Source organism: Leptodactylus fuscus, chromosome 6, assembly GCF_031893055.1.
Source record: "Leptodactylus fuscus isolate aLepFus1 chromosome 6, aLepFus1.hap2, whole genome shotgun sequence".
Lineage (NCBI taxonomy): Eukaryota > Metazoa > Chordata > Amphibia > Anura > Leptodactylidae > Leptodactylus > Leptodactylus fuscus.
In genome coordinates this window covers 56199237-56226395 of record NC_134270.1, presented here as the reverse complement: position 1 = coordinate 56226395, position 27159 = coordinate 56199237, and the positions used below count along the sequence as shown (strand labels likewise).

The 27159-nt window shown below is 43.8% G+C and overlaps 1 protein-coding gene across 1 annotated transcript in view; it reads left to right on the top strand.

Annotated features, from left to right (window-relative positions):
* PEX14 (peroxisomal biogenesis factor 14) overlaps positions 1-27159 on the top strand; it is a 122039-nt gene that overhangs the window by 60146 nt on the left and 34734 nt on the right. The window contains exon 3 of the mRNA XM_075280045.1: positions 6058-6142. Within this exon, the coding sequence (XP_075136146.1) occupies positions 6058-6142 (85 nt within the window). The remainder of the gene's footprint in view (positions 1-6057; positions 6143-27159) is intronic.

Below are 27159 nucleotides of genomic sequence, written 5' to 3'. Positions count from 1 at the left end.
ACACAGACGCCATTATAGTCTATGGGGTCCGCGGGTTTCCTAAGGTGACTGCTTCTCTATTTTATGCTCAGTTCTGTTCAGGGGGTCTCTAAGTGGACACCCCAAATGGAAACCCGAACACAGATGTAAACCAGGCATCAGTGATGTCTAACAAAACAAAGTTCTATCAGCACAAAAAAAAAAAAAAAAAAGCCCCAAAAAACGCTGTGCTGCTTTTCTTCAAGGAGGGAGACCACGTTGCCTCTACTTTTACAATGCGGCCCTATAGACGCTAGTTTAGTAGGCATCCATGTAGTCACCCAGAAAAGGCAGACTAGAGACAATATTACACCGCACTTTCTTTGCACTGTTGCTACTTTTTTTTTTCTTCTACTTAACAGGATTCTTAGGGGGCATTCATATGGGGTAACATGCCGCTGATTCTGGCACCATAACTCGCGTAAGAATCAGCGCTGTAAAACAGAATCCCGTTGATTTCAATGTGTAATTCTGTTTTGCAGCGCTGATTCTTACGTGAGTTATCGTGCAAGAATCAGCGCCGCGTTACTCTGTGTGAATGCACCCTTACTGGTCAGACAGTCCTCATACTGGGTTCACTTAGGAACCTGAAAAATTGAAATCCTATTCACCTAAAAAGTGGTTACCCGCAGAGCCCATAGACTATAATGGAGTCTGCCGGCTAACCTCCTCGGTTAAAGAACATGGCTACTTTCTTTCAACAATGTGGAGCAACAAATTATTGTAAAATAAATAAATATCTCAGAAATGGTGCCACAAATGTTCATTGGGAAAAGGTGAGCCTGACCCATCAGTGGTGGTGGTGGCCGACATCCTTTAAGTAGCCATGTTTTTCTAATCCACAACAATCCCATTTGGGAATTTGCAAAAAATTAAGCAACAGCCCGTATGGGGGAAGCGGATGTGATCATATATCTTGTCACTCAGCTTTCCCTGAAGCAGAATGAACTGAGTAATAACTGAATAGACTTGCCAGAAGAGAACAACTTGTATGGTGTGAAGTGTACACTTATTACTGTATAGATTGTATTGTAAATGTCCTGTATTATTGTTTGTGTCTTGTCTTACACTGTTTGCAATGTAAGAGCTGCAGAGCTTGTATTTGCCAAGTGCCTGCCTTCCTGTGTGTGCGCCCTGCTACCTGCGCTGCTGGCACGCTGGTCTTTAGCGAGATATACAGCTCCATAATTAGCCTGGTGCATTTCTCCCTGAGTGCTGGCATCAGCACTGCCTCTGATTAACAGCCGCTCTGCAACCATTTCCTTGTGCCACCGATGACCAAATTTGTCACTTCAGTTTTGACACAGACCTGATTTCTTGCTAAAACTTTGCTCTGCCGCTGCCGGCTCCATCACTTAATGCTTCACATTGTTCATTGCGGTGGGGGCTGCTGAGCTAACGGGCATTAATGTGTCGCCTTTCTCCGCGTATCCAGCTCTCTCATCTCCAGCGCAGATCCTCACTTTCTAATAGGAGAGGCTGGAATATAGAACTTCCCTTCTGTCTAGTGTCCCCAATGGGAGGCGTCCAGACCCCCAGTGTCCGGCTAATTGTTTCCTGCATCTATTGAGATAACTTTTGACCTAGCTCTTTGTCTGGGGTTAATGGGCATCCTCTCTGTGCAGACATTACTTGTCCCACTGAAATGGTCCCTTTGCATCTGGCCGCCTGCAGACATTGGCTTTTCCTGTAGAGTTATAGCCATAGCCTGAGTGGCTGCTGCCCCTTATTGCATATATGTGCAGGTGTATTTACATGATATTAAATATCAAATATTGATTTTTAGTTATTCTCGTCACTTACCTACCTCTATCAGTATCTGGGAAAGTTTGGGGTCAGCCAATATGGCTTTCGTTGGGATTGCCACCCAACTTTTACAAACCCTTGAAACGGGCTGATTGTTGTTTTGGAGCATAAGCTGGATCGCATAACAAATAGAAACTGTAGTTTTCATCTAGATTTCTAGAAACAGCTAGACAGAACTTAACATAGTCAAAACTATACATATATTAGCTATTGAAGGGGGGGGGGGGTTATGTGTGCATATATATATTTATATATATATATATATATATATATATATATATATGTATGCACACACACACACACACAGTCACATATATACCATGGTATGATTATTAACAAGAACATAGCCCTCAAACATACAACTGCTTCTAGTCTAGCCCACTACATAAATATAGATGAATACCAGTTCTCACATCTAATATAAAAGGCAAAAATTAACAAAGGAATACAAATGATGTGACCTCCAATAACTTTTGTTACATGGTCCAAGCAGAAGGACTAGTTCCACTTCATGCCCTATTCATGTCACTGGTATACTGCTCGCTTCCTTATGGGTTGGGGAAAGGCCTGGAACCTACCCCTTTTACGTTGGACCATGTCATTCTTTGTCAGTTCTATTTTCCTTCTTTAAGGGGGCGTTCACACTAGCGCCGCTGTCCACCCTTTGTGAGTCTGTTGAAAAGCCAGGTAAAACTGCTTGGGGACGGCTCACTGGTGGTCAATTTAAAAACCCATTAATTTCAATTGGTTTTTAAAGCAAACTGCCGGTGTCTATATGCAGCCTCTCTGCCGTGTTTGTTTTTTTTTTTTACATGGACACAAAGTCGGACTTGCAAAACAGTTTCACTGCGGTTTGCTTTAAAAAACCCATTGAAATAAATGCGTTTTTAAATTGTCCACCGCCGGCAAGCCATTCCCGAGTAGTGGCACACAGAGCCCCTTAGAAGCTGAAAGGAAAGCGGAGGAGGCCGCGAGTGGGGATTGGTAAGTGAATAGTGGCTGTTACCTGCTGGAGTAATCTAGCAGGTAATGCTCAAAGAAAATAAAAGAAAAATCAACAGGAAGCGAGCCGGGCCCCATTGCTTGTGATATGGTGCTAGTCCCACCCCTGACTATACAGACAAATGTATTGGAGCAGCTACACATTACATCTACAGGAACTTTACAACATGCCAGTCTAAATCCATAGGAATCAGTATGGAGTTAGTTCCCCCTTTGCAGCTAAAACAGATTCCCCTTGTCTGGAGTTTCTTTGAGAATTTTTGACCATTCATTTTGATGAGTCTTTGTTAGGCCAGTGCTCCAAGTGCCTCATGTGCATAAGACTTCAAAATTGTTTGTCTTCAAACCTACAGAAATGACACACTTAAAGTATGTTGTCTATCACTGTAATGTGCTCTCTTATATGGGGTGAGAGATGAAAATACTTGAAGAGTTGGTAGACTCCCTTTAAAGACCTTGACTTGTACATTTAGGCACAGCCATGCTGGATTAGAAAGTGACCTTCCTCAAAGTGTTCCAATAAATTTTATCGTATACAATTTTCCTAAATGTCTTGGTATGCTGAAGCTTTAAGATTCCCATAAAACAATCCATAGATTCATCCATTGGATCCATCAGCAAGCATATTGGCGCGCACCCTCTACAGCTTACGCTAGGTTTGCATTAGCGCCAGCTGTTCTCTGTTCTGGTCCACTAGAGGACCAGAGCAACAGAGAGGCAGACCACTAAAATAGTGGTTACATACGGAGTCCGATGAAACCCTTTGACTGTGATGTGGTCCATCTGGTTCCATTGTTTTGAAACAGAAAACTGTGGACTAAAAAGTTGTGTAGGCAGGACATTTTTTTGACCACTAACTTCAGATGGACGCTGCGACGGAGTCGCTATCCTGCCTGTACAGTGTCTTATGTAGAGACTTTCCTTAGAAGTCCTTATTCACACATCAATGTTTTGCATCAGTGATTGTAAGCCATAACCAAAAGTGGAGACTGCATTGAAACAATGTGTAATAAAAATAAAAATATTTGCACCTGGTGTGTTGCATTCACCTGCTTTTGGCTTCGGTACGCAATCACTGATGCAAATCACTGACGTGTAAATAAGGCCTAAGATCGTATATTGTCAGCAGGGATTGCTGCTTTAACCAAGTCTGTGAAATTATGAATACAGTTCTTGGCTAAAATGCTGAGGATGAGTCTGCACTTACCGTAAGTTGTGTTAGGAGGTCATAGATGGGTTAAATAGTGTAGACTTGAGTACCCACTAAGAACTAGTAGATAAGAACCCCAAACTTTTGATGATAGAAACTATGTGCCTGGCTCCTGGCCCAGTTGGGATCCAGACTCATATTTTCATTAGTTACGTTTTCAGTAATGGGCTCATCTAAGCTTTCACTTCTGAACTAAATAATAAGCTCCTCCCCTTCCCAGGATGACATCATCCACTAAAGTGCATTTTAGAAAGAGTTCAGGTTCCGCCTGTCTAGCTGTAGGACAAATGGCGTGTTATTGTATGTTGTTGTATCCCCCTTAGATCTTTCTATTCATCATCTTTATATAGCCCGCTCTCAGAGTACAGTCTCTCCCTCCATCTTCTTGCTGCGGCTTAATCTCCTTGCACATGTAAATTCACTTATCATGCTTTCTTAAAAGTCGCCTCCCTCCCCTCCTCTACCTGACATCTAAATTGCTTTCAGTCACTGCTCCTTCTCCTGTTTTCCCTTAAATGAATTACTAATGACATCTTGCTCAATCATGCCCTCTCTGCAGGCACTTTGAGAGTAATGTGCCCCATCCAAACCTTTTAAACTATTACCGCGTGTATTTCCCAATTGAATCAGCGCCATCACAGGTGTAATAACTAATCGTTTGACTTACACCTGCTCCGATGTTCTTAATGTCCGTGATCTGTGTTGGATGCTGGTAATTTCCTGTTTATTGCATTGTCCCATGGATCGGTTTTGCCTACATTTGCCATGATTAGCGAATTTACGGAAACAAGATATGTAAAGAGGTGGGAGGCGCTCTGATGGAAGCCATACTTATTGAGGGCAGGGATAAATGACTCAAGTCATACATCACTCAATGGGTTCACTGTTTCAACACGATGGGCCTCAGTTTTTAATTAATATTGTATCTATGCTCCGTAAATAAATTATTTTTTGGTCTAAGGGACTTTTCTTTTTAAATTTAAAGGTAGTATGTCACAAGGAAAGTCAATATCAATTCAGCAACAGTGCATGGTAGGGGACATTATGCTGAGCATTGTCATATCTTTAGATTAATAGGTGGACCACTTCCATCAAGAAGCTGTTCACGTGCCATGGCCTTATGCTAGAACCTCCTAAGGCGCCATCTCCGCCCCAGGACACCTGACTGACAGCCGCCTTCTATCCTACTGCTTTTTGAATTCCCTCACATGCCCCCAATTGAATTTGAGCCCAATTCTCATATTTCTAAAAACTGCCTTATTAATAAAACGATGCATGTATCTATCTAAGCGTATGGGGCTGCTCAGCATAACGTTCCCTACAATGCACGGTGACTGGTTTGTTACGGAATTTCCTGCTGATAGACTCCCTTTAAAAGGTCGCTGAAGTGATTTATTTTTTAATCCCATAATGAAATTTTTTTTTTTTTTTCTAGCATGGGTTGCTGTACAAATTGATCTCTCTCTGCTCCCTATAGATACTATTGAGAACGATCATGTGACCTCAGATTCATCTAAGTCCTGCCCCTGCTCATTTTGTCAAAATGCCTCCCTACTTCTCCTCTTCCTCCTTTTCTCACATACTGCCTATAGTTCCCCTCTCACAGTCAAATCACCATTCTTCCATTACTATCCCCAGTGTCTTCAGAAGCTTCCTATACCTTTGAAGACCTCATCCTAAGTGTAAGGTCCTGGAAGGTCCATTTTAGTATTAGCTCTATAGGAATTAGACTTGGGTGCAGGTGCTAGACAATGATTACAGGATCAGCAATAGAAAATATTGCATCTACTTCTATGACTACTTTTTAAATGGGTAAAAAACAATACCAAAGTGTCGCTTTAACTGTCTGTCTGTCTGTGCTGTGTTTCACAATCAGCTACAGGATACAGAAATGGTTATAATGTATCACAGTCATGGTGAATGATCCCCTGACTACTCTGTTACAGTAAGTGCTTTTTGTATTGTTAGTGTACCTGTTGCCGAGTTCTCATCTGTACATCTTACCTTACCTGTCCTTACAGATTGCCACAGCTGTGAAGTTCCTGCAAAATCCCCGAGTGCGCCAAAGCCCTGTTTCCACCCGGAAAGACTTTCTCAAGAGAAAAGGTAACTATGAAATTGACTTAGAAGTCTCTGTAGGTGTGACTGATACAGCTTCTCCTGTAATGTGAATTATTGCTGCTCTCCATTGTAATGTCCTACAGTCATTATGCTGCGGCCCCATCTATCATGCTCAAAAACATAGCAGGCCATGCCAGGAGGCTGTGTCACTTGGTGCTGACAATGCGAAGTATAAGTGCACATATAAGCCTCAGTTATCAGAACTGGCCATCTTGCCCATAACAAGTCAGCACTCGGCTTCCATGCCTTAACAGCTCGTGAGCTATAAGAACTGCAATGTGGTTGGCTGCTATCACAAGAAGGTAATGTTTTCAGTCGGACAGATTTGATAAATGAGGGCAGTGCTCTTATTTCTACCGCACAGGCGGAAATGAATATAAACATCGATAATGATATCATCCATTCAGCAGTGTGGAGTGTGCCATGTAAGGGCCGGTAACCTCTCATCCCAGCAGATTATCCAGCACTGCATTGTCTCCTTCCTCTCTCCATCCTTACATACATCTCTATTAACAGACCCCGAGATTCAGTTGATGAGACCCTCATCAATTAGTGACAACCATATTTGCACTGAGCCGCAGGATAAATGTCATCTGCCGCGCTCCGAGTGCTACAGACTCAGAGAATGAGCTGGAAAATCACTGTAAGGTCACGGGGCAGCAATGCTCGGGGTCAGGGAAATCTTCCTCTGATTGGTCTAATTAGTGAGCAATTGATCTGGCTTCACCATATGCTTTCATGTAAACCTGTATTGAGCTGCTGAAGTCCAACCGGGATCTATACTAAGTAGAGCTGCAGGCATGTTACTTGTCTGACAACCGGATTTTTTTTTTGTCTTTCATTGACTCTCAATTAAAGCTGCTAGAAAGTGGTAAAAGTGGCAGGGGAGGATAACTTATACACAGGTATTAATTGATGTAATTGTCCCAAAACTTATCATTTGTAGTTGGGAATCCCATGTATAACGTGAAGAAGGCAGCGACTGCACACAGCAGAAGCTTTAGTTCTGTAGGATACAGTAGTGGAGATTAGTTAATCCTGCTATTCCGCTGGTCTGTTTCATTGGACATGCTTTACACTGCAGCGCTGCTTGTTCACATTGGTTGCTATGTAGAATCTCAAATCAATTAACTGATGAGAACTTGCTCACATCGATTTATATCAATTATTTTGCATCCATGCCATCCTGTCTCACACTGTTATTGGCTCAGAGGGATTTGTCTCTAACGTTACACTATGTAAATCTCATATAGCGGATTCTGATAGGTTGCTGTATTGTAATAAAAAGTCGTTCCTGATAGAATAGCTGAAACCAGAGGCATAACTATCACAGTCTCAGGGGGTGCGACCAGTCGCAGAGGGGTACGGGGCCCATGGCCAGGTCGATAGCGGTCAGGGAAAGCTTGGTTCCCACACCACTATACAAATTGTTAATAGAAAGGTGCTCAGCGACATTACAGCTTAGGAGAGGTAAATGAAAATAAGAAATACTAATACTCACCTCTCCTGGGCTTCTGATACACCATTCTCTCCAGGGCTCTTCTGGCCTGTGACTGAGGTCTGAGATGCTAAGGAACTGAAACTAGCTGCATGAAATGTGAGGCTACGTTCACATCTGCGCCAGAGTCTCCGCCGAAAATCGGAGGAGGAAAAATCATGCACTGAGGACTTTTTCCTCTGCCGGTTTCAGTTTTTAAAAGGATGGACACCCAGCGGACCCCATTATAGTCAATAATGGGGTGTAAATCTAGTGTAATCAGATGAACAGCAATTGATACTAACCCTGTAACTCTCCGCTGGTCCAGTACCAGGGCTGCGCTGGTCCCTGTCACTCTTTATATCCCTGAAGTGATGCGCTGTACGTCCGCGTGACCACTGCAGCCAGTCACTGATCCAAGTATGTACAGCACATGACCTCCGAGTCCAGGGATTATGGTAGGATATATGCACCACACATATGGCGTGCAGTGTGACATGTTAGCGCTGTCCTGCAGTCCACAATACGAGCAGTTAGGTAAGGGCCTATCGCCATCTACATTGCAGCGAAAACTTTTCACGTGTGACCCCTGTTGTGAGGTGACTGTTCATAGCACAAAAGATGTGCGTATTTATCTCCTCTTTTTTTCCCTTAAATCTACTGATGATCAGGATATAAGTTTATTTTGGGAGCTAAAAGCCGCAAAAAGCCATTGTTTTCCTAATGTCTATTGTGGGATGTCGCCATGGTAACTTTATAGACTGCACTTGTCTCAAGAGAGTCATCCATTTTGTATCTCCCCTCCCTTCATACTTAATATTTCAGCTGCTCATAAAAAGCACCAGAAAGGGCAAGAGGAAATTATTTAAATTAAATCACAAAAAAATGGTGATTAGCGCCGGTTACGAAGTTAACCCCTTCGCCGCTGGCAGATATTTCTCTCCTTTTCAGAGAAATATCTAGTCCTATGTGATATCCATTATATATTATAAAGAGAAAACCTGTCTGTACTGTAAAATAAACATGGGGCAGGGTAGAGGCCAGACAGATATTATAATGGGACCTTCTCAGGGGAGATCTTTCCAAATGCGGATTATCCTTATAGGAGTCCCAGGTAGCTAAACATCCCCTCTACTTGTCATGTGATGCTTCTTAACCAATCATATGAAGCATTAGTAGTAGGGGTGGCACTGTGAGGAGGTTCATTCCTAAAATAAAGGGATAAAAAGCCATTCCTGTATGGTTTGTCAGATCATGGAACCCCAAGCCAGCTAGAGATCCCTCTGCGGAACCCTTGCCTCAGTCATTATGTTGTCCATTGTAAGCTAACCTTGTTGGGGCCACTATTTGCCCCTTGGCCATGTAGTACAGGGTGGGGCAAAAGGTATGAACCGGTTTAAAAGGGATATAAAACAAAAACAACTCAACTTACAGAAATTATGATTATATTGTTTAATTCAGTTCAGAATCTAGTTTTTTTACATTGAGTTTTAAAGATGATATCAGGAAGATGGCGGCCGTCAGCAGCGATACACTCTTGAAGGCGAATTCTAAAGTTTTCAACAGCTCTTCTGCACATTTGGATGGGTATTGCCGTAACTTCCTCCCTGATTCTGTCCTTACATTCTTCCAGGGTATGTGGACGATTTTTAAAAACCTTTTCCTTTAGGTACCCCCAAAGGAAAAGTCACAAATGCTCAAATCCAGTGAGCGCGCAGGCCACTCCACGTCACCCCTCACAGAGACGAGGCGCTGGGGGAACATTTGCCTCAATCTCGCCATTGAAATCCTAGCAGTGTGGGATGTAGCCCCGTCCTGTTGGAACCAGATGTCTCCCAGATTAGTTGCTTCACTCAGTTCTTCCAACTGAGGCTCAAAAAACTCTTCTAACATTGTCACATAACGCTCAGCGGTGACAGTGACGGTTCGCCCATTATCTTCGAAAAAGTAAGGACCAATAATCCCAAACTGGGACACTGCACACCATACAGTCACTGTAGGGGAGTGACGTGGCCTCTGGTGAATTTCCCTTGGGTTTTCATTAGCCCAATAGCGAATATTCTGCTTATTAACAGCTCCACACAGGTGAAAAATGTTGAATTTGCTGGAATTCTCTCCAACATTTCTTGACAGCAGTTTAGACGGTTTTTGAAGTCACGGGGAAACAGCTCTTGAACCACTATTATTTTGTATGGGTGAAACTGTAAATCTTCGTGCAAAATTCTCCTTAAAGATCTGCTAGACATGTCCAAAGCAACTGCATGCCTACGGGCTGAGCGCCTGGGAGACAATTCAATAGCATTTCTTACCAGGATGACATTTTGAGGTGTTCTTACTGTTCTGGGTCTTCCAATTGCCGAAGGAGTTGCTGTTGAACCAGTTTTTTCCAATGTCCTAGCCCAAAGTCTAATTGCATTACCCCCAGGGACGTTACCCCCAACAGGGATATTGAAGTGTAGTCGGAGGGCCCTCTGCGTGGTGGTAACAGAACGGCCATTTTGAAAAAATGTCCTCACAGCAAACCCACGATGCTCTCCCGTCCAAGGCATGGATGCTACTGACAACTAGACCCTCCCACTCCCACAATGAGGCCTCGGCCCTCTTCCCACCACCACCACAGACTGAGCGCTAGCCAGTCAAAACCGGTTCATACCTTTTGCCCCACCCTGTATATTACCAATATGGGTGAAAAGTCAGCTTTGTGCCAAAAACCCCCCCTGAACAGATAAAAATTTTTATGGACGTGTTCCCTTCCTCTATGTAATGAAAGCACAACCCCTTTATCACATCTTAAAAATAACTCTGGTTGCAAAGCCTAGTACAAATCAACATTGGCTGGAGGGGTAGAGGACACATGGTTCTGCAAGTGACGTTGCGTTCTCCTATCTAGCCAGCAGGATCCCCACTCTTTCTGTAGTACTGTGTGTGCACATTTTAATACTGTCGAATTACCAGGCACTCTGGGCTATCAAATGCTAGAATAAGGCTTTATTCACACTTGCAGATCTGAAGAGAGCCTCAAGGATCTTTTTGTCTTAGGTATTGTTGAATTTTCCTGATCTGGAAAAAACAATTTGCTTTAGTTGCCCGAGTCGTTATTGAGCGCCGCTTATCTCTATATCATTATGTGCGAGGTACAAAACATGTTTTACTTTCTAAAGTGTTCTGGTAAATCAGTGCAAATTATCATTGACGATAATCTATTTCCTCCATTTTTTTTCCTCCCAGTTTTGATTTTTTTTTTATTATGATAATTTTTGCACATTTTGCTAATGTGCAGATCAGCAGGGAGCGATTAATTATAAAAGCCTTGGGATTTCAGGGGCTCGGTGAAAGCATCGACAACACATCCTAAAAGCCATGTTGATTACCCCGGGTAACCGGAGATTAGGATCGGTGCCTGCCAAGATCTCGTCAGCACCCATTTTTTTTGTTTCTACAATATTCTGAGTGCTTGGCACTGTTGGCATGGAAAATTGCCAGCTCCGATCTCCCAGAAGTAGCGAGGACAGGATGTCGCTTGATCTGTCCTCTCTTCTGTGCAGCACAGATCATGTCTAGATCTGAGGATAACTAAGCAAGGCCTTCTATCCGCTGTGGTTGTTCTGTGGTCGGCCAATACATACGTGTCAGTAAAGACCTATGGCGCTCCTTGTGTAATCTAACCCTCCATTTAATTCATTAACACTTTTTTTTTGTTGAAAACAGCGGTTGCAGCATCAGCTCAGCTACTACTGTCTGTTTTTGTGGTTTTGAATGGGTTTGTCACTTCTGGAGAAAACCACATCACTCTGCTTAACACATTGGGATTTGTTCTCTTAAGAAGACACTAAGCCAAAAATGTATCTTATGTCCATTTACTATGCAATTCAATGCAAGCTATCGTTCCCTGTTATCAGAAAGGGCAGGCTGGAATGGGGCTGACATAGTCTTCACTGGGATGACTTACAGGAGGTGCAAAAGATGAATTCCCATATTACTAATGCTTTTATGGTCCCATACTTACAGACAGTGGCGTAACTATCGCCATAGCAGCAGAGGCAGCTGCCGCAGGGCCGGGGACATTAGGGGCCCGGTGACAGCCGCTACCGCTGCTATCATTATACTCGGGGGTGTTTTCGGACCCCCAAGTATAATGATCGGCGGCCCGGGAGAGGTAAGAAACATAAAAAACACTGCTACTTACCTCTCCATGATCCTGCCAGGCCTCTTTCCTAGTTGACTGACGTATCTGACGTCACATGAATCCAGCCTGTGACCCGGGTCATGTGACGTCATTGAAGAAGGACAGCAACGGAGAAGACAGCGTAGGAGCCGGGGACAGGTAAGAAACAGTAGTTTTTTATGTTTTTATTCCCCCAGGTCTCCGATTATTATACTCTGGGGTCTGAAAGGACCCCAGAGTATAATAATTGTTTAGTGGGACATAATACTGTGTGCAGGGGCCACTGTTGGGGATAATACTGTGTGCAGGGGCCACTATGGGGTATAATACTGTGTGCAGGGGCCAATATGGGGGATAATACTGTTTGCAGGGGCCACTAAGGGACATAATACTGTTTGCAGGGGCCACTATTGGGGGTAATACTGTGTGCAGGGGCCACTATGGGGGATAATACTGTGTGCAGGGGCCACTATGGGGTATAATACTGTATGCAGGGGCCACTATGGGGGATAATACTGCGTGCTGGGCCCACTATGGTGGCTAATACTGCGTGCAGGGGCCACTATGGGGGATAATACTGTGTGCAGGGGCCACTATGGTGGCTAATACTGTGTGCAGGGGTCACTATGGGGGATAATACTGTTTGCAGGGGCCACTATGGGGGAGAATACTGTGTGGAGGGGCCACTATTGGGGATAATACTGTGTGCAGGGGCCAATATGGTGGATAATACTGTTTGCAGGGGCTACTAAGGGACATAATACTGTGTGCAGGGGCCACTATTGGGGATAATACTGTTTGCAGGGGCCACTATTGGGGGATAATACTGTTTGCAGGGGCCACTATTGGGGATAATACTGTGTGCAGGGGCCACTATGGGGTATAATACTGTATGCAGGGGCCACTATGGGGGATAATACTGTGTGCAGGGGCCACTATGGTGGATAATACTGTGTGCAGGGGCCACTATGGGGTATAATACTGTATGCAGGGGCCACTATGGGGGATAATACTGTATGCAGGGGCCACTATGGGGGATAATACTGTATGCAGGGGCCACTATGGGGGATAATACTGTGTGCAGGGGCCACTATGGGGGATAATACTGAATGCAGTGGCCACTATGGTGGATAATACTGCGTGCAGGGGCCACTATGGGGGATAATACTGCATGCAGGGGCCACTGTGGGGGATAATACTGTGTGCAGGGGTCACTATGGGGGATAATACTGTGTGCAGGGGCCACTGTGGGGGATAATACTGTGTGGAGGGGCCACTATGGGGGATAATACTGTGTGCAGGGGCCACTATGGGGATAATACTGTATGGAGGGGCCACTATGGGGGATAATACTGTGTGCAGGGTCCACTATGGGGGATAATACTGTGTGCAGGGTCCACTATGGGGGATAATACTGTGTGCAGGGACCACTATGGGGGATAATACTGTGTGGAGGGGCCACTATGGGGGATAATACTGTGTGCAGGTGCCACTATGGGGGATAATACTGTGTGGAGGGGCCACTATGGGGGATAATACTGTGTGGAGGGGCCACTATGGGGGATAATACTGTGTGGAGGGGCCACTATGGGGGATAATACTGTGTGGAGGGGCCACTATGGGGGATAATACTGTGTGGAGGGGCCACTATGGGGGATAATACTGTGTGCAGGGACCACTATGGGGGATAATACTGTGTGGAGGGGCCACTATGGGGGATAATACTGTGTGCAGGTGCCACTATGGGGGATAATACTGTGTGGAGGGGCCACTATGGGGGATAATACTGTGTGCAGGTGCCACTATGGGGGATAATACTGTGTGGAGGGGCCACTATGGGGGATAATACTGTGTGGAGGGGCCACTATGGGGGATAATACTGTGTGGAGGGGCCACTATGGGGGATAATACTGTGTGGAGGGGCCACTATGGGGGATAATACTGTGTGCAGGGGCCATTATGGGGGATAATACTGTGTGCAGGGACCACTATGGGGGATAATACTGTGTGGAGGGGCCACTATGGGGGATAATACTGTGTGGAGGGGCCACTATGGGGGATAATACTGTGTGGAGGGGCCATTATGGGGGATAATACTGTGTGCAGGTGCCACTATGGGGGATAATACTGTGTGGAGGGGCCACTATGGGGGATAATACTGTGTGGAGGGGCCACTATGGGGGATAATACTGTGTGGAGGGGCCACTATGGGGGATAATACTGTGTGCAGGGGCCATTATGGGGGATAATACTGTGTGCAGGGGCCATTATGGGGGATAATACTGTGTGCAGGGGCCACTATGGGACATAATAGAACGCGTGGTAGGGGGAACCCATTATATGCATAAGAGTATCAAGCTTCGATGTCTACATCACTCCCATACATTTTTCCTGGGGGTAGTACACATGTGTGACCATTGCTCTATTTAAGTGGGAAACACAGGACCTAAGTAAGCATGATCAGGGAGGATCTTATGGATAGATGATAAATTGATTTTGTAGGTCTGATCTCAAAGTTTTAAAGGGGCTCTATCATTAGATTTTGTCAATTTTAGATAATCATATGCCTGAATAGCCTTTAAAAAGGCTATTGAGGTGCTGCTAATCGTTTTAGAAAGGACCCCCGTCTTTATGATTTACTGTTAAAACGGATATGCTAATGAGTTCCTCCGTGCACCCCCCCCCCCCCCAGCGTCATACCTTGCTTACGCCCACCTCTGTTTCTTGTGCTCTAATTACTCCTTCTCCTCCTCCTCCCTGCGAGTAATTGAAATCTCGGACATGCGCAGTAAGCATGACCGAGCGCCATTTTCTTGTGGAACCCAGCCCAGGGTGCACAGAGGGACTTATTAGCATATCCGTTTTAACAGTAAATCATAAAAAACAAGGGGGGGAGGTATCTTTTCTAAAACGATTAGCAGCACCTGAGTGTTCAGGTTCTGGCTATTTAAGCATATGATTATCTAAAATTGCCAAAATCTAATGATAGAGCCCCTTTAATGGTTCCTTTTTACAAATCTGTTTAATGAAAATATTTCTTAGTACATGCTCATATGGCATTTTCATGCATAATACACATGACATAAGCTTGAATTCTGCCTTCTGTTTTTTTCGTTGGAAATCTGCGTTGTCATAAGATGTAGACTTTTTTTTTTTTTTTTTAACACATTTGGATTTCCAGCAAATTGACTTTGTTCCTCTGTTCAGCTGTGGATATCCACCCTAGTTAGCCCCATTGAAAAGGCAAATCCACAGCAGAAATTCCAGTAAGTTCCATATTTCTGCTGTCGAGTTTCTTCTAAATCACCGTCTGTATAACATGGGCAGACATTAATTTAAATGATTGCCACCAGGCCCCATGTCAGCACCTGGCAAACCCAGGCAAGTCCCGAGGACCAGAGCACCTGGGGGAGGGAGGGGGCACTTGGTTTCTGCAATGAGTGTTTCCATCAATACAGATGGAAGTGCTCATTGCGCTGTTAACAGAGCTGAGCGGGAAGTGCAGATTTAATTCTCAATGCTCTTAGCTCCTCGGACCCCCACACCATTCCTGCTCTGGTGCTGACAGGGTTAAGTTTGCCAGAGCAGGGGCTAGTAGTCTGAGAAGCCAAGAGTGGGATGTGAGAAATAAAATCTGCACTTACCTCTATCTCCCCCATAAGGAAAGGGAGATGCTTAAATGCTTAAATGGGGAATGTATTATATGGGAGAATCTAGGCCCATTACATGGGGGCATAGAGGAGCAATTATATGGTGGCGTAAGGGGGCTTTGTATTGTATGGGGGCATAAGGGGGTTATTGTACTGAATGGTGGCTTAGAGGGCCATTATATGGGAAATTGAATTGTATAAGGACATAAGGGACCTTTATATGGAGACATGAGGGTGATATTGTACTGTATGGGGTTTTAAGTGAGCCATTGTAGTGTATGGGGGCTTAAGGTACTGCATGAGAACATTATGTGGGAATATAATGGGTCATCCTATTAATATTATAAATGTGAAAGTTTGTGGGTTTGTGAGTTTGTGTGTGTTTGGATGTTTAGATGTTTGTTCCTCAATCACGCAAAACCCGCTCCACCGATTTGGCTGAAATTTTCCACAAACATAGTCACTACACTCGATTGCGCAATAGGCTACTTTTCGTCACAATAGCGCACATACGTTTGTGCCAGGACCCCCACAAAACCCAAACTCACACCACCATCTCTGCAATCTCACACACTTTGGACCATAGCAAGCCCCAAAATTCCTATTACCCTCTACAGCTTAGCCCCTAACCCCACACAATCACATATACATATACTTTACCACTTTGCCCCTCACCTTAACGATACTCCAGGAGGTTCTCTTTAACGCTCCGGAGCAGCCATGTTTGCCGACCCCCACCGCTCTGACAATCCGCGACACCGCCCACCCATGTCAATACCCCTAGGAGGTCTAATAAATGCAAAAATTTTTTTTTTAAAAAAAAAAAGTAAAAAAAATATAAAAACAAATAAAAAGGATTAAAAATTCAAATCACCCCCCTTTCCCTAGAACACATATAAAAGTAGTTAAAAACTGTGAAACACATACATGTTAGGTATCCTCACGTCCGAAATCCCCCGCTCTACAAAGCTATACAAATATTTTTCCTGTTCGGTAAACGCCGTACCGGGAAAAATGGTCAAAAGTGCCAAACCGCCGTTTTTTCACTGATTTGATAATGATAAAAATTTGAATAAAAAGTGATCAAAGCAGTAACATTTCCCGAAAATGGTAGAACAACAAAGTACACCTGGTCCCGCAAAAAAAGACGCCCTATACATCCCCATACACGCACGTATAAAAAAAAGTTACGGCTGTCGGAATATGACGACTTTTCAAAAAAAATAAAAAATTTTAAACACAGTTTTGGATTTTTTTAAGGGGTCAAAATGTAAATAAAACCATATAAATTTGGTATCCCCAGCATCGTAACGAAACACAGAATACAGGGGACATGTCATTTTGGTTGCACAGTGAACGCCGTAAAACCGAAGCCCGCAAGAAAGTCGCAGAACTGCATTTTTTCGTCCAATCCACCCCATTCTGAATATTTTCCCTGCTTCCCAGTACATTATATAGAATAAATAATGGTGGCATCATGAAGAAAAATTTGTCCCGCAAAAATTAAGACCTCATATGACTCTGGCAGCGGAGAAATAAAAAAGTTATGGGGTTTAGAAGGAGGGGAGTCAAAAACGAAAAACAAAAATCAAAAAATGCCATCGGCGGGAAAGGGTTAACTTCAAATACTTCTGTCCCAAAGTCACTATGTAAAGTTTCTCACAACACCGTATAGCAGCTCAAATACAAGTTAACTTCAACACAAAAGTCTCACGTATTCTCTGAATTACAGCAAAAACAAGATACAAAGTTACATTTCATATCCCATACCTTATACACAGTACGAAAACCTTACCCGCGCCTGTATCTACCCACTGCTACAATCACCGCAGACGAAGTCGCGGGTACCAGCTAGTTTTATTATATGAGGACATGAGAACCACTGTACTGTATAGGAATAACAGTAGTTTCTTGTGGGTGTAAGGTGGACATTATACTTTAAGGGGGCATAATGTGGCCATAATATTGTTTCAGGTCATAAGGGACTATTCTACTGTATGGTGGCATAAAGGGGCTGTTAAAATGTATTGGGTATAAGGGGGTCAATATACTGTGAGGGGCAGAAAAGGTCCAATATACATGTGGAGATATGTCAGTTATAGCTGTAGATCTAACCCATAGTTTTTAATATTTGCAATGCAAAGGTTGAAGGTTGCAGAAGACCTACAGCCATTCCAGCAGGTTTGTTGCAGGAAAAATCACCCAATTTGCTGCAGAGGCTTTTAGGCTGTATTCACACTGAGTAACGCTGGCGTTTTTTGTGCTTTTTTTTTTGCACATAGCGCCGTTAACGCCGCGTATACGCCGCGTTAACGCCAAGCAACGCCACCGCAAAATAGCGCGGCGTTAACGCGGCGCTATGTGCAAAAATAAGCACAAAAAAACGCCAGCGTTACTCAGTGTGAATACAGCCTTAGAGGAAAATACTGCCGCCAAATTAGTTGTGCTGAAAAGGGACCCAAGGGTTGTTGTTTCTGACAGTGGTTTTCCAAGAGAAATAGCTGTTTACATGGCGGTGCCGGAGTGGCACCTGGTGTGATCAGATGATGAGATAACTCATGTAGAAGAACACTTAAAATTGATCAAAAAACTCTTCTGGTTGCCTGCAGGGTCCTAAGTGACACAACGATTCTATTTTTGGTGTTCCTTGTAACTGTGTCCTGTCCCGCTAACCCCTGCCCTGGGCAATTTCATATGTGGGGATACCCAATTTGTTTTATCGTTATTTATTTATTTTGATATATGATCTATAAAAGGGGGTGATTTTTAATTTTTGGATTTTTACATGTTTTCATATTTGAAAAAAACTTTTTAATGTTCATTTACTTATTTTTTAGCCCCCACAGGGGATATAAGATAAGATAATCCTTTAATAGTCCCACAATGGGGAAATTTCAGTGATACAGTTTCATAGATGGTACAGTAGTATATAACGAGAGAAACACATACAAGCTCATGGCAGATAGAGAAATCCTAGGAATCATAGCAACTAAAAAGGAAAGAAACACAGACACACTGCAGGATCATTTAGTTCTCTGTGTGGAGTGTTGTTAATAATAATACAGCCTGACCGTGGTTGGAGGACACGAGGAGGAGGGCACAGCATGTAGATATAACAGGCAGAAATGTGTTTTTGCAGAGGTGGGGGACATAGGCAGCTATCATGATAACATGTGGCAGTTCCTTTGGTAGGTGGTGAGATCTCCTGCTCACAGCTGATAGTTCAGTATCTTGCATCAGCGCTATTGTCCATTAACCACAAAAAATGCCCCAAATGTCCTTCATCACAAGCCCTCCTCCGTTCTTCTTACCACTGTTTTCTACTGCCCAGAGAGGTCTGAAGCCATCCAGGTATACAGGGTGCTGCTCTCTTGAGCTAGCAATCATTAGATTGTATATACCATAGACTGCAATACTACAGTATTGCAGTCTATGGTAAAATCCTTGTGTTACTATTGCGCCCTGCCACAGGCAGGTCTGAGAAGTCTTCATCAGAAGGCTCCCAAGTGTCATAGTGATAGAATGGCTCCAGCGATCCCCCTGCGAGATTGGTATTCTAAACCCAAACAGGACACTGAACGTGAAAGTAACATCTTAGATGCCATAGTCGCATTTGACCACAGGATTTTAGAGGTTAATTGTCCATGATTAAAGCTGTCTCCTATCCTGCCATGTCCCTGCTGTATAAAGCAGCACAGACCCAGTGGCTATGGAGGACGGGGGGCAAAACACTATGCAAAGGTTTAAAGCCTCTTAGTGAGGAACATATATTTACGTATTGTTGGTCCTTTAAGTAGTTTTTAAAAGCCCCGTTTTATGCCTTTAAGGCTGTATCCCTTTCACACTTTTTAATTTTCTATGTCTTTGTAAGCTTCTCTAGTGTTCGATGAATCTTTCCTTTTTTCTATTTCACGCACTTCCAGCATGTGCGTAATATTTCAAGGTTTCTATATGACAGTACTTTTAAGGAGTATGAAAATATATGAAAATTTAATGAAAACTCTGTATTGGGCAAATTCTAATTTATAACATCCAAAGGCTAATGCTGCAAATAGAAGCTTCTATAGGAAATAGTTTTCAATTTTCCATTTTACACTTGACATGCTCTCTGTGGGGGGTCACGTTCGCCTCCATCCATTCAGTTATAAGTGCAAAGACGCATCAATGTTGGAACAGTCCGGCTATTTCTATGATGGATGCAGATTTCAAGCTTTAAATATATGTACAAGGGCTTAATATTATGTATAAAACCATCATCAAACTGAGAATTCGGCACAGTCATGGAGGTGGGGTCACGTTTTCCCCCTCCAGGTTGGACAACCATGATCTATGTAATAAATCATTAGCATCACTTGGAATGTTCTTAGTTCTTTCCCATTTTTATGAATTTATTTAGCCATTGCTGACATGACAGAGGCCAGAGGGTTGAGGCTGCCTACCGATGACAAGTATTGCTTGTATTTCCTGAGTGATATACTGCTGCCTCCGTGCATACTTATATATGTAAACCTTCCGAAGCCAAGACCAGAGATGACAATCTCTCATTTAACACCTTCACTGCTCTGCCTCTTGCAAGACGTCACCTAAGGGGTTAAGAAGATGGAACCGTCCTTGAATGGAATCTCGTTACCGTGAAAGCCTTTTTAGCATTGATTTCATAACAGTCTTAATTTAATAGATCCGTCATTACCGAGAAGTCCTGGGAGTCGGGCCTAGCTTTCCAGGTCACCGACCTTTTAATTACAAACCTTGCTCTGATGGTCAGGTTATCGACTGGATGGCTTCCAGCTTGCCTGGCCTCGGGATGCAAATGCTAACTCTGCACCCCCATCCATGCCCCCTTGTTTAAGAAAAAAAGAAAATGATAGGGTTTTTGACAGAGCAGGCCGAGCACACCGCTTCTCCTCATCTTTTTCCAGATGCTGAGTTGCAGTCACATAGTCCCCTCCTCATGTCACATTGGCCAACCAATAGCACACACATATGGACGTGACATGTATTTCTAAGCATGTTTTACTGACTGACCTCATCTGTACATGTGCCTTGGGACCTAGTAATGATGTATTTGCTGAGATGTATGCCATCATATTTTAGCATCCTAGCAAAGTCCACAATGGCCTAAAAATTCTTCGGCTGCATTGAATTACTGCAGTATCTGGTGGTATTTTAACAAAATTCTTCTGCCTATGACTACATAGTTTACCTGTTTGGTATCAACTGAGCTTTAGTACATCAGCATCCCCTGCCTGTTCATTTGCATTCTACATACTAATCGAATGATATTCCTAAAGGAATCGAAGCTAAGCTTTTAGAGGGAGTGTCTGTCGACAAATTGTTGACAGGTACCACTAGCAACTAAATTAAATCTATCTGTTCTTCTGGGATTTAAGACACATAACATATCTCCAGCCAGTACACAATAATTAAAGTCAATTATTTATGAAGTTAATCAACTTTTTGTGCAGAATACTTGTATTAATGTGAACATAACCTTGGAGGACTGACTGACTGACTATTACAGTTGTCAAGGGGAAAAAGATTGGGCGTATTGGACCTTAACATGCCTAAACCTTTGCTGTTGATGAAAATTATTATGCCCTGTCCTGGTTGTCTGAACCAGGTGTGCATGTGTTTAAAGGAGTTAGAAAAAATGGTTATCTATGAGAAAACCCATTCAGTGATATTTTGAAGCACAATAATGTCCCATTCCTCTAGCGAGAAGACAAGAGTCAATCGCTTTTCTGCAACCCTATAATGTCAGATGGGGTAGTATGATGCTTGAAATAGACTTTGCCTTTACACCTTGCTGTGTACAGGGACTTATTAGACCAAGTATGCCCTGCTAAGAATTCTGGGAAAAGAACGTGCAAGTGTGTCTTCCATTATGAAAAAAGGGGAACTTGCGCTAGTGCCACCTTTAGGAAGGTAGTTCCCTATAGGTCAATGTCTGACTTTCCTAAAACCTAGTGGTAAAATCTGAGTTTAAAGCCAAACCAGAATATCTCCTCCAAAAGGAAGAGGGCCCCATCTGGAGACCGGTGTTTCAAGGTTGCTGCTTCTCATCAATGCAAAGTACTGGCTGGGGGAGAGGTCATAGATGTGTATAAGAAAGCAGGTACAGGCATACCCTTAAAGGGGTTGTCCCATCACAAGGATCCTATCTATACTGTTTGTTAATGTGAATGTAAGACTTTTCCTAAATACATTGCTTCAGCAAAACTGCTTTGTTTGGCCGCTATATTACTTTATTCATTTTTTTGGGACACATCCCTTGACTTATCTGCTCATAAATCAAGTGATGTATCTGCTGCTCTGAGGGGGGAGGGGCTAAGTGCACGGGAGCGAGCCTGGAGGGGGGGGGGTAGTTTACGCTTTGGGGGGAAGGGGCCGCCAATGCAGACTGGCATCCGCTGTGATGGAGAGGCGGATGCCGGGGAGTGTAGACGCCGGCACAGATGCACAGACGCCGGCACAGGTTCCTGCAACATCGCTATGCTTCTGCCCTGCATGAAGGCAGGAGCGATGCTGCTATTCCAGGGGGCGGAGGAGCGGAATAACAGCATCGCTTCTGCCACTGCTGGCTTCATGCAGGGCAGAAGCATAGCGATGTTGCAGGCACCTGTGCCGGCGTCTGTGCATCTGTGCCGGCGTCTACACTCCCCGGCATCCGCCTCTCTATTACAGCGGATGCCGGGTATGTATTCACATATGCACAGCCAGTGGCAAGATGCCGCTGGCCCTGCGTGCACACTCATAGACCAGTCTAGCCTTCACAATGCGAATACAGACCCGGCATCCGCTGTAATAGAGAGAGGCGGATGTCGGGTCTGTATTCGCATTGTGAAGGCTAGACTGGTCTATGAGCGTGCACGCAGGGCCAGCGGCATCTTGCCGCTTGGCTTTGCATATGTGACCTCGCCCACCAATGACGCAACAATGCCGGAAGACAGAAGATTTTTCAACAACGAAGACTGGTGAGTATGCGACGTGGGACAACCCCTTTAAGATCAGTGATGCCAGAGATTTTAATAGGCCCTCGTTTTTGGCCCTAGTCACAATATTATTGTTTCAGGTCGTGGCATCACACAGTGATAAAAACTTTCTTCCAGGGGAACCTACCATGTGAAGTAAATATGTCTTTGGCCTAAACGGAGGGACGAGGCCTACACTGCAAGTGTTAGGCCAGCCAGGGGAAGTGCATTGGTGCGGCAGATTATAAGCTGTTCTAGCGGGTGACAGTGATGGCTGCAGCGACCACCAGCGATGAAGCAGATGACCACTGACAAGAATTGATCTGTCATATAGGATAACGGGAGGTTCCTTCCCCCCAATAGTCTCGGCCCCTGGGTGGACATCCATATTATCTATTTTATAATTCATCACAAATTTCAACAAATATAGTAAATGTATTAAGCAAATTTGTGACTTGAATGATTTTTTTTTTTTTTCATTTAGTTTTTTGTATTGACGTCTCCTGAGTTATGAGGAATTGAGGTGATGTTTGGAGAAAGAAAGATTTAGTGTGGTCACCACCTCCTCTTTAGCTGCCACTCACAGATTTTCTGTCAGACAATGAAAAACGAGCTCGTAGACTGAAATGTTGTTATGTAGCAACATATACTGACATACGTCCCAAACAAAGCCCCAGCATTGATCTCCCACCCCTCTCCAGCAAGGAAGAAGGAAATGGAAAAATATTAAAGATCACGTCACCGACCCCTCAGTCCAGTGTTGAGGTCACAGCTGTGTCTGGATTACTCTGTCATATAATGGCCCTTCTCTTTTCTGTCAGTCCCAATTCAGAGTATGCTCAGCCTCTCATTCTGTCTACCTTTTTTAAGTTATTTTTAATTTTTCTTTTTTCTTTTTTTTTAAATAAATATATGTCCTGGTGTTTTGTTCTTTTTCTTAATGCTGTATATGGCTGTTTCTGTAATTCCCCCATGGGTTGGGGGAAAGAGTACTATATTCCCGCCTTGGCCATATTTGGTAAGATTTTCAATGTCCTGCTTTACCTTACATTATTTGCTGGCTTTGGCAAAGATTTGCCAAATTTTTGTGCACATTTTAGGACGTATGGCATCTCAAGTCAGACCCCTTTTCCAGTAAGCCATGCCCCTTTTCACCTGAGCACAAAAATTATCTAAAATAATGAATAACCGTGGTCAAGATAATGGGATAAGTGACCATATTTCTTTTTCCCAAGTGTCAAGCCTCATAGTTTTTACCTTTTTTTTTTTTTTTTAAACAATTCCTATAAACATTGGCTGACCAAACATGAGTCAAAACCTTATTAAGTGACATATCACAGTGCTGCTGTCTGAGATTTGGTCAAGGCATCATGGTGGCTCAGTGGTTATTATTACTGATGTCTTGGAGCGCTGGAAACTTGGGTTTGATCTGACCAAGGACAACATCTGCAAGGAGTTTGTATGCTCTCCCCATGTTTGCGTGGGTTTCCTCCAGGTACTCCGATTTCCTCCCACACTCCAAAGACAAACTGATGGGGAATGTAGATTGTGAGCCCTATATGGGACAGTGAACAACAATGTCTGTGACCGCTGAAACCAATCAGCAGTTGCAGCACAATGCTGGAAGAGACCCCAACTAACCAGGAGGCGGGGGATGACAATTGAGCAACAGGGACAGGTGAGTGTGTTTTTTTTTTTTTTTTTTTCACTGCCCCCAGCAGATATAAACTTTAAAAGTTTAGCCTAGACAACCCCTTTAAGTTCCTTTAGCTCAGCATACTAGTGGAAATGACCACTGAAATCTACAGCAGCTATAGCAGCCATAGATTCCAGCATAGCCGCACAACCTGGTGGAACAGCCACAATGGTTATGATGGTGTATATCGGGGTTATAAAGACTGCCATCCAATTTGCCAATCATCACAATGTCCCTCTGGTGTCAATGTCGGCTTTAGTTTTAACAGACATGCCCCGTTTTTGTCTGTTTGCAAGAGTCCCTCAATATCTATGAGGCATCCGTGAAACTGGATTCCCCTCACTTCCAGTGTTTGTGTAAATGTAGTCTAAGGAAAAATATGGAGTCTCTTAAAATACTAACATTTATGTTGTGGGGTTTGGATGGACTGAAATTAATCCAGAAAAAAGTCTAATTAACCTAGTGCCATGTATCTTTTCACCTGTGATTGATGCCGGCTACATAGACACTGCGTAGCGGCCATAAGCCTATAAAAGCTGCTTATATTAGCCGTAGCAGTCTCCTGATGGCAGTATACCATTAGATTGACTGACTGACTGGTGTAGCGTAGGTGAAGGCATTAACCTATTTGCCCTGCTGAATGTTGCTGCCCACCCTGCACTAACTGGCTAAGCAGGCCTGCTCATGGTGACCTCAGGACATTGCATTCACTGGGGGGTCTTTATCCCTTGTCCCTGCCCGCTCTGCAAAACATCTTTCTATTTTCAAGCCCATTACTCTCATACTTGCTGGAAGGTTTGGGCTCCCAGTGGAAGGAGAGATGATAAATCATTGTGTGTGTTTTTTTATTTTTTTTCTTTAAAGATAGAGAGATTAGTTTGCGAGTGCGGGGGGCAGGAGGGCTCCCCCCTGAGACGTGTATTTACACCAGATACACACACGTGCCTGCTCTTATGTCTCTATTAGGATGAGAATAGATACAGGGACTCAGCTGGGCCCCGGGTGTTGCATCAGGGTCTGTGCAGCTCATCTGGTCCAGGTGTTGCATCAGTATGCCAGGACTCAGTGGAATGACATTGCTTCATGCTCTGCTCCGAGGGGAGGACACCAAGCTGCTCTGTAATGAAGTCGGTGCTGAGGACCATTACCAAGCCCTGCGTTAACCCATTATTTATAAGAGCACTCCATGTCTTTACTGATTCTTGCTAGTAATGCTTTTTTGTGCATGGAAGGAAAAGTACATTTGAAAATGTATAAAAATGATGAAATTCCTCCATTTTTATATGACTGGCTTCCTAGCAAATAAGTTGTGTTCAGACCCCAGCCTTTGTAACTTTAGACTGTAACTCTGTAAACTAATATTTTTTTTGATGACCCTATAATGTCACCCAAAATATATCAATGATTTAAAATAAATAAATAAGATTGCAAATGTAGATACGGCAGATCCTAATACATAAATTTCAGAAATAGCTGCTGGGAGATGTAAATTTTCTAGGAGCTTTTTTTAAGGTACTGAAATATATATGCAAAGCACCCAAAAATGACATGCTCTCACCTGGTGGCCAAAGGTGCAGCTCATCCTGACACAGGTAAAGAGGTGTAGGGAGGGGCTACTAGTCAGGCAGTCACTGCATGCACTTCACTAATAGGCTTAGTTCACACGCAATCCTGTGTGTGCATATTCCATCGCGGCTGCCGCAATGGGATGCTGGTGCAGTGCACGGCATCCCGTCGCGGCTTTCCGCTCCGGATTAGGCCTAGTCCGGAGCATGCTGCCGCAAGGCGGACCCCGCGGCTGAATTAGCCGCGGATTCCACCTGAAGAAAGGGCAGCTCGTTTCTTGCCGCTAGCGGGGAAAAAGAACGCCATAGACCACCATTGTGAGGGGGCAGATTATGACGTGGATTCCGTGCCAAAATACACCCCCTCTTGCCCTGTGTGCCAAGGGTTGTGCAAGTGAAATGACCGTGTATGTTGGGACCTCCATCCAGGCGTTTTATGTTGAGATCTGTTTTGAAGTTGCAATGGATCAGAAAAGACCATGGTATGTGTTGAAAATATTACCTACATTATATTACAATATACAAAATGTTATATTATATATGAGGCTATTCTAGGGACCGCTGTAATTTGTGGAAAACCTGACAGCATCACAGGGAAAATGAAGATTTACACAATTCCTATTGAAGTCAATTGGCTGTTCAGTTATGCCAGGTTCACAAGGCGGAAAATGTAAATTAACTTAAGGGCTCGTTCACACAGAGGAAAATGGTGAGGAATTTGGTGTGGAATTTCAGCACTGAAAAAAAAGCCTCCCATTGACTTCAATTGGTTCCTTCGCAGAAAAAGGAACCCATTGAAGTCAGTGAGAGGCTTTTTTTTCAGTACTGAAATTCCTCACCATTTTCCTCCGTGTGAATGGACCCTGAAACAGACATCCACCTCAAATTCCTCTTCATTTCCGCCCCTGCAGGAAAGCCAAAGCATAGGATCATCGTTCTACGTCTAATTAGTTTCAGGTAATTGGGTCTAATCGGTGGGATGACTTCACGCCATGGACTGCGCAGCTTTATCAACCGCACCACACCAAGCTCGAGTAGGATGCCTATTTTCTTAGCGTCTTGTTCTGATCTCTGACTGCCATTGAAAACAATTCCCTCTACTTTATTAAGGGGCACATTTATTACAGAAATTTGACCAGGTTGTGGGAGGCCATGCCTGAGCCTCCTGTGATAAACCTCACCTATGCCCACCTACTTTTTGTAAAAGTGGCAAAAGAAAGAACGTGCTTGAAGCTAGTTTCACACCCTGTGCTTTTAAGGCCGGGGCCCCACGGGATGTAAACGCCGCAATTTGCCTGTGGCATCTACGCTGAAAAATCGTGGCATTGTACAGTGCAGGCAAAGTGGATGGGATTCATGTGAATCCCACCCCCACTTTGCGGAAGAAATCGCAGCGCGGACACGGCTTTGCAAATCGCAGCATACCCATTATATCTACGGTAACGCCAGCGGCTTTCCCGTAGATATAATGTTAAGAG